Source organism: Malania oleifera, chromosome 6 (assembly GCF_029873635.1).
Source record: "Malania oleifera isolate guangnan ecotype guangnan chromosome 6, ASM2987363v1, whole genome shotgun sequence".
In the NCBI taxonomy this organism is placed as follows: domain Eukaryota; kingdom Viridiplantae; phylum Streptophyta; class Magnoliopsida; order Santalales; family Ximeniaceae; genus Malania; species Malania oleifera.
In genome coordinates, this window is record NC_080422.1 from 93,838,935 (window position 1) to 93,851,327 (window position 12,393).

Sequence of the window (12,393 nt, forward strand, 5' to 3'; positions counted from 1 at the left end):
CTAATAACGTATTATAAAAGATGAAGAAAAACAAATAGAAAAATAAATAAATAGAGATGAGATAGAGATTTTATGTGGTTTGTATACTCCACGAGTGGATGGGATTAAAGTTTCACTATTTCGAAAGAATTACAATATGATATGAATATGACCTTATACAAAAATATCTCTCCCATATTCTTTTATAATTTCTCACTTTCTTTTATATCTCTCCTATTCCTCTCAATTTTCCCTTCTATGTTTTCTTTCTTATTTCTCTGCTTTTTTTTTTTTTTTTCCCTTTTTGCACACCTTCTCCATCATTTGCTTCTCCTTATATAGCCATGGGAGGAGTAGCTAATGATGGGGTTTCTTATATTTAATGGGGCAGGTGGATATGGAGAGGGACAACTACTAACAATTATTCATAACGAATGATGGGCATGAGAAACATGAAGAGACGAATGCATGGAGAGGGACACCCATTAACAATTATTCATAACACCTATAACTTTTTATAATTATTCTAAAATATCCTTATACTACTAAATTTTTTGTTACTTTTTTTTTGAATAATCTTTTTAAAATTGAGAATTAGATTGCCCATGGCTTAGTTCTGAATTAAGAAGATTGACCGAGAATAGGGGTGGCAAAACGAATTCGCGAGTTGGGTCTGGATGAGTTGTAAATGGGCTGGATTATAAATGGGTTGGGTCATAAACGGGTCAATGTTAAACGGTTCGCAACCATGCAAATCCTAATCCACCTGTTTAATAAACGGGCGGGTCATGGGTTACACACTTTAAAAAACATTTGACAAAATCAATTTATGAAATTATTTGCAAACGAGGTTGAAAATCATTTTGAAGAATAGAAATCGGTTTATACATTTACGAAAGAAACAACAAAGCCACCCAAAACATACTCACCCGCACACTTCAACAACTCTTCGTCACCACAACAAACCTTCTGCATCGCCGCAATGACAGCAACCCTTCACGACACAGCTCTTCACAACAATGGCAGCAAAGATTTCCCCAAAATTTTCCCTATTTATTTATGAGAGAAAATCTTCACAATGACAATACTCCTTCGCGACAGCAGCCCCTCAAAGCAATGACATCTCCTTCATACAGGGGTGGCTCTGCCTTTAGGCCATTGAGGCACCCGCCTAGGGCCCCCAAATTTTTGGGGCCCCTCAATTTTTTTTTAATATAATAATATACTTTTTGGGCCCTAAATTTTTTTTAATTAAATAATATTTATATTATTTATTATGCTCTATTCCCATAATTGACTTCCCAACTAACAAATAAATGAAATTATATTTTAAAATATAAAATAAATACAATTTAATTCTTTTTTTTTCAAGTCTTATACTTCCCAACTAACAACTTTATTGTATTTCAAATTATCTATTACTCTCATCTCTCTCTCTTAGTCTCTCTAAAATTTTTTTTTCATCTCTCACACTCTCTCACTCTCATCTCTTGGTCTCTATGATTTTTGCTCCAACTATTGTATTCATCATCTTTGGGCTTCCGATTCTTTGTAATTTTCTTCAACTCTAATTTCGATTTCAATTTTGTATATTATTTTTCTATTATTTTCACTCTGAAATTTTTTTTTTCTATTTTTTCTTAGATTTTGGAAGCTTTGAGGTTAGAGCGCTGTATCCGACAAAAATTCGATATCTCTAAAGTCTCGCTCGCCGATCGATTTGCAATAATAATAATAATCAGGTTATATTGTTTTAATCTACTATTTCTATAGATTTATTAAATTTATTTTTATTTGTTTACTTAATTTGTCAATTTATAGTGTTAATTTTGAAATTTAACTATGTCAACGAGAAAAAATGAATCCGGATATGAAAAACGAAAAAGAAAAAAAAGAAAAAGAATTAGTGTCATCTCAAAAGGGAGCTCTTGATAAATTTATTTTTAGTTCTAAGCAAAATATAAATGAGCCCGCTCCAGTTCCCTTATGAAACTATGTCACAAGAAAGATTAAATGAATTGCCTATGTTATCAATAGAAAAAGAAGTACTTAAAAATCTTGAATATAAAACTTTAATTAGTGATTTTGCATCTCAAAAAGTTAGAAAAATTAATTTTAAATAAAAAAAAATTTAAAAAAAAATATTAAGGGTCCTTGATTAAATCATTCACCTAGGGTCCCATATTGTGAAGAGCCGCCCTGCCTTCATAGCAGTAGCCCCTCAAAGCGATGACATCTCCTTCACGACAGTAGGTTTGGGAATTGATTTGGTGATTAAAAAAAATTTAGGGTTAAAATTTATTTAAAGATGAAAATCTATTTGGGAATTTGAAGAAGATGATGAAGAAGGAGAAAAGATAAACCAGAGGAGAGAGGATTAACACCTGATGGAAGAGGGCAGTCTTGGTAGTTAAGGGAGTAGTCGCGGCTGGTGTCGCCGGATGGAGGCTCTGCGTGGAGGCTTGGGACTAGTCGAGTAGTAAGGTGGCAGTGCAATGGGTCAAGGCAGAGGTGAAGAAACAGATTGCGACTATGGTGGTTCCTGGCTGCTGTACAATGATGTTTTGGATTTATATATGGGTTTGGAATAGGAGGCGGGTGACCCGACCCGAACCCTATTTGACCCATTAATAAAACAAACGATTTATGAGTTTACTCATTTATAAATAGATTAATTTGTACAAATTCGAACCCATTTTAAATGAACGAATCACAGATTACTCGCAGACTTTCGATCTTTTTTACGACCCTTCACCGAGGGCTAAATGGCGTTAAGGTATGACAAATTTAAGGAAGACTTCCGCTATGGTAAAAAAGTGTTTCCCGTAGCACGTTTCACACCCACTGGAAAATGGTCCAGCTTTAGACCTTTGCTTCCCCAGTATATCTGCAGGACGAACAGAGCGGAGATGGGAGGAGACGCGGAGAAGATGATCGCTGTAGGCCTGGTATGGGGCGCCACGAACGCTATAATGCGCCGGGGTGCGCTCATCTGGGACCATAAGCTCAAAGCTTTTTCTTCAAGAACGCAAAACTCCCGAAATTCTCAGATCCACCACCGAGTTCTCGCCACCATCAAGAACTGGGTCAGCCTCCTCCTAATCTGGCAGTACTCTGTCCCTTTCTTGATTAATCTTTCTGCATCCGCCGCTTTCTTCGCAATTTTGAGCGAGACCCCCATTTCTCTGGCCGTCCCCGTTACAAATGCTACGACGTTTGCCGCCACCGCCGTGACGGCCATGCTCCTCGGCGAAGAGACCCGCGTGGGCTTAGCTTTGTTGGGTACATTTCTCATCGTTCTGGGCGTCTGTATTTGTATCGCGTGATGCATTTTTGACTGGTAGAGTTTTGATATTTCGTTCCAATTTGAATATAAACTTAACCCCCAACTCAATCTCTTAAACAAGTTTTTCCTGAGTGTTTTCTTTTTCTGTTGCTGTCGTCATTCTCTTATGTTTGTTGAAGCGGCGTTTAATGTAGTCTATGCAGCTAACATTTTTTTGGGCCACAGTTGTGATTATGTTCTTTCTGAGTATATGTTCTCTGGTGCAAGTGAAAGTTGTACATTACCTCATGAAAAAGAAAGAAAGAAAGAAAGTTTTGTACCATTTTTTTTGAAATTTTTTTTGATTACTAGTTACTAAAACTGAGAACTGAAGCAAAAGGGATGAAATTGGATAGGAGACTTGGAGTTCAGTGTGGCCCCTATTCTATTTGGTAATGTGTAAAGATTAAAATCATGAAATGAAATTGGGGATGTGGATCTGTGTCTGTTGTATACTCGACTGTTTTCGCATGTAGATATGGTTTTGTTGTTGTGACTCTGATTATTTTGTTGTTGTGACTCTGATTATTTTAGACAATAGAATTTAGAGTTCCCTTTAGCTTTTAGTACTGGTCTGAGGCCATTTTAGAAGTCGCTAATTTGGCCATAGTAATCCATAATAGCAGCCAATCTCGAACCTTTGAGGCTATGGTGAGCTTCAAAGTTGAATTCACCCCAGTATTGGTGCTTTTATGCTAGCGTTGGAATATCTGAAGTTTTCAATGTGCATGATTTGTTAGGAACCCTGATTACTCAAGGTGTAATATGCTATTTTTGATTGGGGATTTGGAATTGATCTTGTCTTGGTGATGTAAAAGTGCCAGCCATTCTTTCTTCTTAGTTTTGTTTGCTCTACTTTTCATTTATTTAGGTTAAGGTAGCATTTGGGAGCATGGATTTTGGGTTTTAGATTTGGATTTGTGTGGATTTTGATGAAATTCTATATAGTCTTGTACCCCGTCTTGTCCAAATCTAAATAAATTCAAATTCAAGGTTTGAAATCCAAGCTCTCAAGTGTAGAGTAAGGGAAAACAGCAAGATAATGTTGTGTCTTATTGCTGTCGAATCCATAACTTTGGGTGCCACTATTGCTCAGAGAGTTTCTTTTAAATGACAATTAATGAAGAGATGAAATAATCATCATGAGTTCATTAGTAGGCCAACAAAAATCATCTTGAATTCATGTGTCAACAAAAAAATTATTAGGATACTACCTACTAAATTTTTGTCCAGATGTTTTTATAATGGTCGATGATTTGAAACACGAGAGTATGCAAAATTTCAAAAAAACATATAATTTATAGATACATAAACACTGTAGCACATAGATAAAAAGGCATAGTTTGGTATTATTATAAAAAATTATGAAAACAAGAACTAGGGATGAAAACTAGAAACAAAAATTAAAACCTAAAATCAACAACCTTCTAAAACTAAAACAACAATCTTCTAAAACTAAAAAAAATTAAGAACTTGTTTGAACAAATGTTCATTTTTATCTTTGAATCAAATAACAATTAAAATATACAAGAAGAATATAAATTTTAAACATATTATAATAAAAATAAAATTAAAGTTATTTTACTTAATATAATATTTCAAAACTCATTGTTTTATGCTGCAAGAGCAATCTTATTTTATGTGACAATTGAAAAATAGTAAAAGTATTTTTAAAATGAATTTTATTATTTATTTCCAAAATTTTATAAATTTTATGGGTATTTTTATTTAAACTACATTTTAAATTCACATGGTCATGTTTAAATTTTAGTAAAAAATATGAATAAAATGAATGATGTAGTGTACAAAACTTAATTCTAAAAATTAAAATATTTTGGCACTAGGTTGACAAAACAATTGAAAAGAAAAAAATTGGGGGCCTTTTGGTATCACTTTCAAAAATTATGAAAATGAAAACTAAAAACCAAAAAAAGAAACAAAAAGCTAAAAGCTAGCAACCTATTTGATTTCCTAAAACTACAACAAATTAAAAACTTCATTGAACAAATCCTCTCATTTTTGTCTTTGAATCAAATGGCAATTGAAAATATGATTCAAATAATAAAAGAATAAAATAATACATATTTAAAATAGTATAAAAAATAAAAATTACTATAATTATTTTACTTAATTATTATATTCATAATTCACTTTAGAAGAGCAATCTTATTGCACATGACAATTAGTAATAGTAAAAAAATATTTTTTGAATTGATTTTATTATCTAATTTTTTTTTTCAACTTTGATAATTTTATTTAATTATATTTTAAATTTATATGGTCATCTAATTTTAATTTTAATTAAATATTATGTATAAAATGAAGATATTTAGGATCATTTGGAGCCACTTATAGAAAATTACTTTTTCGAAAGAAATTAATTATTTGAAAAAGTACCTATCTAAAAGTAGTATGTGTTTGCTTATTACAAGTAGTTTTTCAAATAATTACTTTTTTCAAAAAAAATACTTTTTCGGAAAATACTTACTTTCCTTAAAATATGGTAGTTTGGAAAAGTATCTTTTGAAATAAGTACTTATTTAACTGTAAACCAAACACCACTTATTGACACAAGTACTTAATTTTAAGTACTTTTCATAATAAGTACTTATTTTTAACATGTTCCAAACAAGGACAATTTAATTTTAATTTAAAATTATGTATAAAATGAATGATTTAATTCACACAACTTAATTATTAAAATATTTTTTGGCAATAGGTTGCCAATTTTTGTTTTTCAATTTTTTTGAGATCAATTAAATCGATGACAGAAATAGAAAATTAGCTACGTAAACAAATACGTTTTCATATTCTGTTTCTTCACTATACATTAATGAAAATAGAAAACAAAAAGGATACTAAAGAAACCCTTGGTTTTCAATTTTTTCAAAAACAATTGAGATCAACAATAGAAATGAAAAATTAGAAACATAAACAAATGCATTATCATAATCTCGCTATGCAAAAACAAAAACAGAAAATAGAAATGATAACAAATAGACCTTAAGCCTTCAAGGTATTTTGTTGGTGAATAGTAGTTCTCTCTTTTGTTCATAAATATTGCTTGGAAATGATATTGTCTTGATTTATGAAACTAAGGATGGAGTAGAGTTTAAGTTATTATGGATAAAAGCTTTAGAATCTAGAGGTTTTAGGATAAGTAAAAATAAGACAAAATATAGAAAATGTTAGTCATGGTACGAGGAATATTGGACAAAAGATTAAACTTGACGATGGAGAAATAAATAGTAGTACTAGATTTTGATTCATGGGATCTGTTATGCAAGCCGAAGGAGAAATCAAAGAAAATGTTACACAAAGTTAAAATAGGGTGGGTAAAATGGAGAAGTGCTTAAGGTGTATTTTATCATTGTACAATACCTTTAAAATTAAACGAAAAGTTTAATAGGAAGACTATAAGACTAGTTATGTTGTATGGATTAGAATGTTGGACAACTAAGAAACAATATATCCAAAAAGTAAAAGTTGTCAAAATGAGAATGCTAAGGTGAGTTCACTAAGTTGTATGACGTTAAAAAGAAAAGAAAAAGAAATGAACATATTTATGGTAAGTTAAGTATAGCACTTGTAGAAGATAAGATTAGGGAGGGGCGTCTTAGGTGGTTTGGGCATGTTAATATAGGCCAAATAATGCACCAGTGGGCAGGGGTGAGCTCTGTAAGTGGAAGTAAAAAGCTTAGGGGTAGACCCAAAATAACTTGGAATGATATAATAAGCAAAGATTTATTAGACCTTAAATTATTGGAGGAAATTGCCTTGGATCAGGTAAATTGGCGGAAAATATTCAAGTACTTGACCTCACCTAGTCGGACTTAAGGAATAGTGTGCTTATGAGGAGGTGTGAGCTAGCGTCTATATGTGACAGTAGAAGGATAAGGGTAGACCTAAAATAACTTTGACTAAGATAGTAAAGATTTAATTGCCCTTAAATTGTTGGAAGAAATTGCCCTCAATCGTGTAAATTGGCAGCAAAAGGATTCATGTAGCCAAGATAAGAGTGGATTCTGTAATTTAATTGAGTAAATGAAAGTGATAAGACTTCACAAGTTTTATCGTGACCCAACAACTTTGCTTTACGTACACTCGTAAATAGTAATTCTTAAATACTATTGAAAGGTCATCACTTAGATTTTGTTGTTAAGTGTTGAACAGTTCATTCCCACTTGAGACATTAAACTGATACACAGAATGCATTTATTCAAAGAAATCATAATACATGAATGAATGGTATATGATTGAAATGCAAATACAAGTAATGAATTTATTTTCAGTTTTAGGAAAATGGAATTTGTTGTTTTAGGAACCACCCCAATGTTCACTGTTTGCAGATTGACTCGCAATCTTGATGTTAGAATTGTTGTTTATAACATTCCGGAGGCATCTGTCCATTAAATCTTGCAGTATCTTTGCAATAGTCGTAAATCATGTAGTTGTCTCTGACCCAGTTCATCTGACCCATCTTAGCATAACTCAAGCTGCTGTACACTGGTGAGGTCCACCAGTTAGCTGTGGAGTTGGAGGCACATTGATTGATGCTGACTGGTCCATTCCATTTGCAAGCCCTCGCCCTGAATCTACTGAATCTGGCTATGAACGGTGCACTGTTCCAGTCTATCTTGTCAAGCCCACCTCTAGTTGCCCAGTTGTCAGCATTCCATAGGCTTGAATAAACTCGCATCCCCTGCTTGTTAGGGAAAGCAATTCCCTCAATCTCATAGTTTCGGAAAACTCGAATTGGAATTCCATCAATGTACCACCTGAAATCATATGGACAAATGATTTGGAGTGAGGAAGAGCTAATAAGAAGGATTTTTTGCGAAGAACTAGAAAAGAAGTGATAGGAATTAGGAATGTTTTTGAGTTGGAAAAGATCATCAGCGGTTGGAGAAAGAAGCATGAATTTATTTGGAGTCCATTTGTTGCCTTTTACAACATATGGAAAAGCACAAAAGTATTCCTGAATGGCTTGAGTTGATTGTGATATTTGCATTGGGCATGATTTGCTTACAAGTATACTTACACAATTTCATTGGGGTTCCAGTGAATGGTATAGTTGTGGAAATCAGCAGTTGGGTCAAACCAGGGGTAGAATTGCTGCTCTTTGCTTCCATTTCCGTGGGTATAAATATTGGTGTGGATAATGTAAGGCTGCCCAGAAACATTTCCTAAGAACTCGTAGTCAATCTCATCATGGAAGTTTCCAGTAGAGGACCACTGCACAAAAATAAGAATGGTGAATTAGCTGTTTTCCTTTCGCAATTTTTATGCATCCATGTCTAGGTATTGCATGTTTTTACAGGCCTGGGCTTGAATAATTTACAGGTGTCAGCGAGGAAGATGGAAAAAGCTCACACATAATTTTTTTTTTTTCCTGATTGTGGCTAGGTTGTTTTCCATGTAAATTTCGGTTACCAAATTTTTATTGTCAGTCAGGCCTATGAAGGTTATAGGAAAACATTTCAAACCAGTGCACTTACGTAGTAGGCTGTGACTGTTCCAGCAGAGTTTCCTGGTACTAACTTGATTAGCATTTCTACACTTCCAAACAGGAATGCTCTCTTTGACTGAATACCTGAGCCTGAAAACAAAGGCAGAACAATTGTACAGTTATGGCAGGCTACTTTTAGGGCTGAGAGATGATAAATCTCTCCAGTAATTGGATTAACAGATCTTAGAGGCTTTCACTGGATTTTATGTTTAAAGATCACTTTTTTGAGAATTTCCATCTTCAATGCCACCTTCACATGACAAATTACAAATCTTATGCACTTTTAAGTGGTTCTCAAAATGGACTATGTTGATCTACTTGGCATTGTTTCAGCCTCTACACTTGTGCATAAGCTTGCAAACATTACTTCTTAGTTTTGAAAAACCAAACAAATTCATATTACTCAAGAGTGTTGAAACCTGAGAACATTAGCTGCAATGATCATAGAAATGATAAGCAGATGACATATACCTGAATTTCTATCCAACACAAGTTGAAGATTCTCGCCGTCTCCTTGAATTGCAGCGTTGCCAGAGCCCCAATTGAAAAACACACTGTTCGAAAACTTCGCATCAACTAAGCTATGTTCAAATGCTACGATGAATGCCGCCACGAACAAACAACGTAAGCTCCCCATTCTAGCCGGCTCCTTTCAAAAGTTCTCCTCTGTTTTTCTCCCTTTGTTTCTTCTCCTCTTGTCTGTGGAGCTCGATCGGGATGTTTTGCCATCAGCTGTGTGATGGATTATATATATAGCTCATGACCACCAAATATGCCCCCCCTAAGTTGGCTTTCCTATTAATGTTTTTAAAAAATAAAAATAAAAATCTTGTGTAAATAAAAAATAGAAACAAAAGTATAGTTCTTAAATATTTTGACATTGTCATAGTAATTGACATTCTTATATAATGATTATTTTTTCAGTGGGAGGGCCATCATACATTTTTTTTTTTTGGGTTACCAACTCCCCAATAAGGCAAGAACAGTAAAGCAAACTTCAATTCTTGTTTTTGTTGTTGTTGTTATTATTATTATGATGAGAATGGAGAAGAGCAAAGTAGACCAGCTGGGACGCGGTGGGAGTAGGAAAGAAGAAGAAAAATTCAAAATCGTGCAGGAGACTAATGAAAGGAAATGGGATTGTGTGGGGAGGCGGGCAGGCAGGCAGGCAGCTGTGACTTTGTGATTATCTTTCGGTGCCCAAAACAAAATTGATGTTGATAAACTCTAATCCTATTAATCTGTTCTGTATCCTTTTTCCCCATTCTCAAAATATGATATTTATTTATTTCTTTATTTTTTAGCCTAATTCTTGTTTCTTTGAATTTACTATGAAAAAAAGAATAATTAAAGCCATTTTTTTTTTCCGAATATTTTTGACTGCCTTTCTCAACTCTTTAAATGTGCCGCGTCTTACGAGTGTCATTTTCGACATGCCATTAAAATCCATAGCGCGTTACTTGTATCCTACTCAACGTTATTAAATACGGTTTGGACATCGAATAAGTGAAGGGATTAATAATCTAATTAGAATTTATAACATTTTAAAAATATAAAAGTAAATAAAAAAAAAGAGCTGTATACTTAGCAAAAATTCAAATTTAAATTCATAGCTAAATTAATTCGATCATGATTCAGTCTTGAAATCCGATATAAACTTAGTCTCATTTTTTACATATTATCGAAAAATAATGTAAGAGGCAACATTATATGCTAATTGTAACTAACAAAGTCTTGAGTAAAACTAATTACTATTCGCATAAAACCAATAGGACACTCTAGCTAATCTCCAAAATTTTAATTCTATTTTTTAATAGTTTTAAATTAGAAAGAAAATAAAATTGTATAAAATGACATAATTTATTCATGCAATTAAATAAATAATTTTATTTTAACGGCTCTTTAAAAAAAAGAAAAGAAAAGAAAACTCATATTAAATGCATGACTCAACACAAATTATTTTCAAAATTAATTGCATATAATTTTTTTTAAAAAAATTATGACAAGTTGATTGCATATTTTCTTTAAAAAAATAAAAAATAAAGTCTTCATCATGATCATGCATCTTAAATACACACACACACACACACACACAATTATTTAATAATATAAATTTATTTGGGGGTTAGTTTGTCAAATCAAATTGAACAATTACTTAGTGCAATAGAATAAGAGGTAACAATTTTCTTTTCTGAAAAAAATTGATTAAAAGTCTTAACTTTAATTTTTATTAATTCATTAACACTTCAACGTTATGATTTTTATAATTTATTAACTTTAAAAGCAATTAGGGAATGAATTCGTTCGTGCAAATAATTGCATTATTTTAATGTGATTATTGAAAGTGACTCGCGAATTGTAGTTGATTGATTTCGGGAAGGTAGGTGTATTTTGTGGTATCTTTAGGATTTTTGGGAGGAACTCATGGTGGAGTTAGAAGGAGTGAATGTCATGGTGACACATCAATATAGGGAAGACAATAGTGTGGCTAATTTTCTTGCTAAAGAAGGAGAAATGGGAAACAATGTAATCTATGAAAAACAATACCTTCTATCCCCCCCCCCCAAGAGCATGACGCGGTGGAAAGACATTAACAAGTAAGGAGTATTGGGGGTTCAATTTCAGGTAAATACACTCATGGAGCTAACGGTACCTGTAGATGGTGAGAGCTTATTCTGTGAGCCAGCGGGGATTGTGGATGGTGAGAGTTCGCTTTGTGAACCAGCGAAGACCGTGGATGGTAATGGAGATGTGTCCCAAGAGTTCGGTTGGCTGAACGTCCAACTGATGCACAGAAGTCATATCCGCATTCTGGACTTTGTCCTGATCAGCAAGACTTGGGGGCGGAGGACACTGATTCGTAGGTTCGCTGCCACACTAGGGGGTTCAAAGGGCTCGTTGGTGGCTAGAGTTCCTATGTAATTAAAAAAAAAACAACACCTTCTACCGCGTTATCTGAAAGATATTTTTCGGATGGATAGGTGGAGTCTCACTTTCGTTCATCGTTAGTTCACCCCTCGATTTTTGTTGGGCGAATTTTGATTTTTTTTATGGTCGTTTTTATGTCTCTATCTTCTTTGTTAGTTTTGTTTAGTTTTGTTATCCTGGTTTGGTTGGTTGTTGGTGTTGTTTCTAGGAGGGTTTTATTTTATTTTTTTATAATTTCCCTTTTACTTACCTTGTAACCACAGTATTCCTCCGCAAAAAGTGAGAGTTTATTAATAAATAAATGGAGGTGTTGCCCTCTTTTAGTAAAAATAAAAATAAAAATTAAACTTATTTTTTTTTTCAATAACAAATTTAAAACACCTAAATGGGGAAAAGTAAAAAGCAAATCTAATTATTATATATGTAATAGCATAAGAAGATACTCTCTTTAGTTAGTCTTCAAAGCTCCATTGCAATTTTTTGAAAATTTTAAATAAAAAAAGAAAAAAATTACAAAATAACGAGTCAAAATTTTTTATGTAATTAAATAAATAACATATTTATTATAATGGCCTACACACATTTGTTCGACTCTTTAAGATAAAAGAGAGTACACTTATTAACCAAATGCATGAGTTGACACATATTAATT

General features: G+C 32.9%; 2 protein-coding genes across 2 annotated transcripts; one reads left to right on the forward strand and one right to left on the reverse strand.

The window, feature by feature from the left end:
• The first annotated feature begins 2,678 nt into the window (after window positions 1-2,678).
• On the forward strand, window positions 2,679-3,408 carry LOC131157084 (uncharacterized). Its single transcript, XM_058110963.1, has one exon. The coding sequence runs from the start codon at window positions 2,745-2,747 to the stop codon at window positions 3,303-3,305; it is 561 nt and encodes a 186-aa protein (XP_057966946.1). The 5' UTR covers window positions 2,679-2,744; the 3' UTR covers window positions 3,306-3,408.
• A 4,097-nt stretch (window positions 3,409-7,505) lies between these two features.
• On the reverse strand, window positions 7,506-9,532 carry LOC131157085 (probable xyloglucan endotransglucosylase/hydrolase protein 26). The gene is made up of 4 exons (XM_058110964.1): window positions 9,285-9,532; window positions 8,803-8,903; window positions 8,346-8,539; window positions 7,506-8,082 (listed from the first exon to the last, which is right to left on the reverse strand). The coding sequence occupies exons 1-4, from the start codon at window positions 9,448-9,450 to the stop codon at window positions 7,674-7,676; spliced, it is 870 nt and encodes a 289-aa protein (XP_057966947.1). The 5' UTR covers window positions 9,451-9,532; the 3' UTR covers window positions 7,506-7,673.
• Window positions 9,533-12,393: the final 2,861 nt, after the last annotated feature.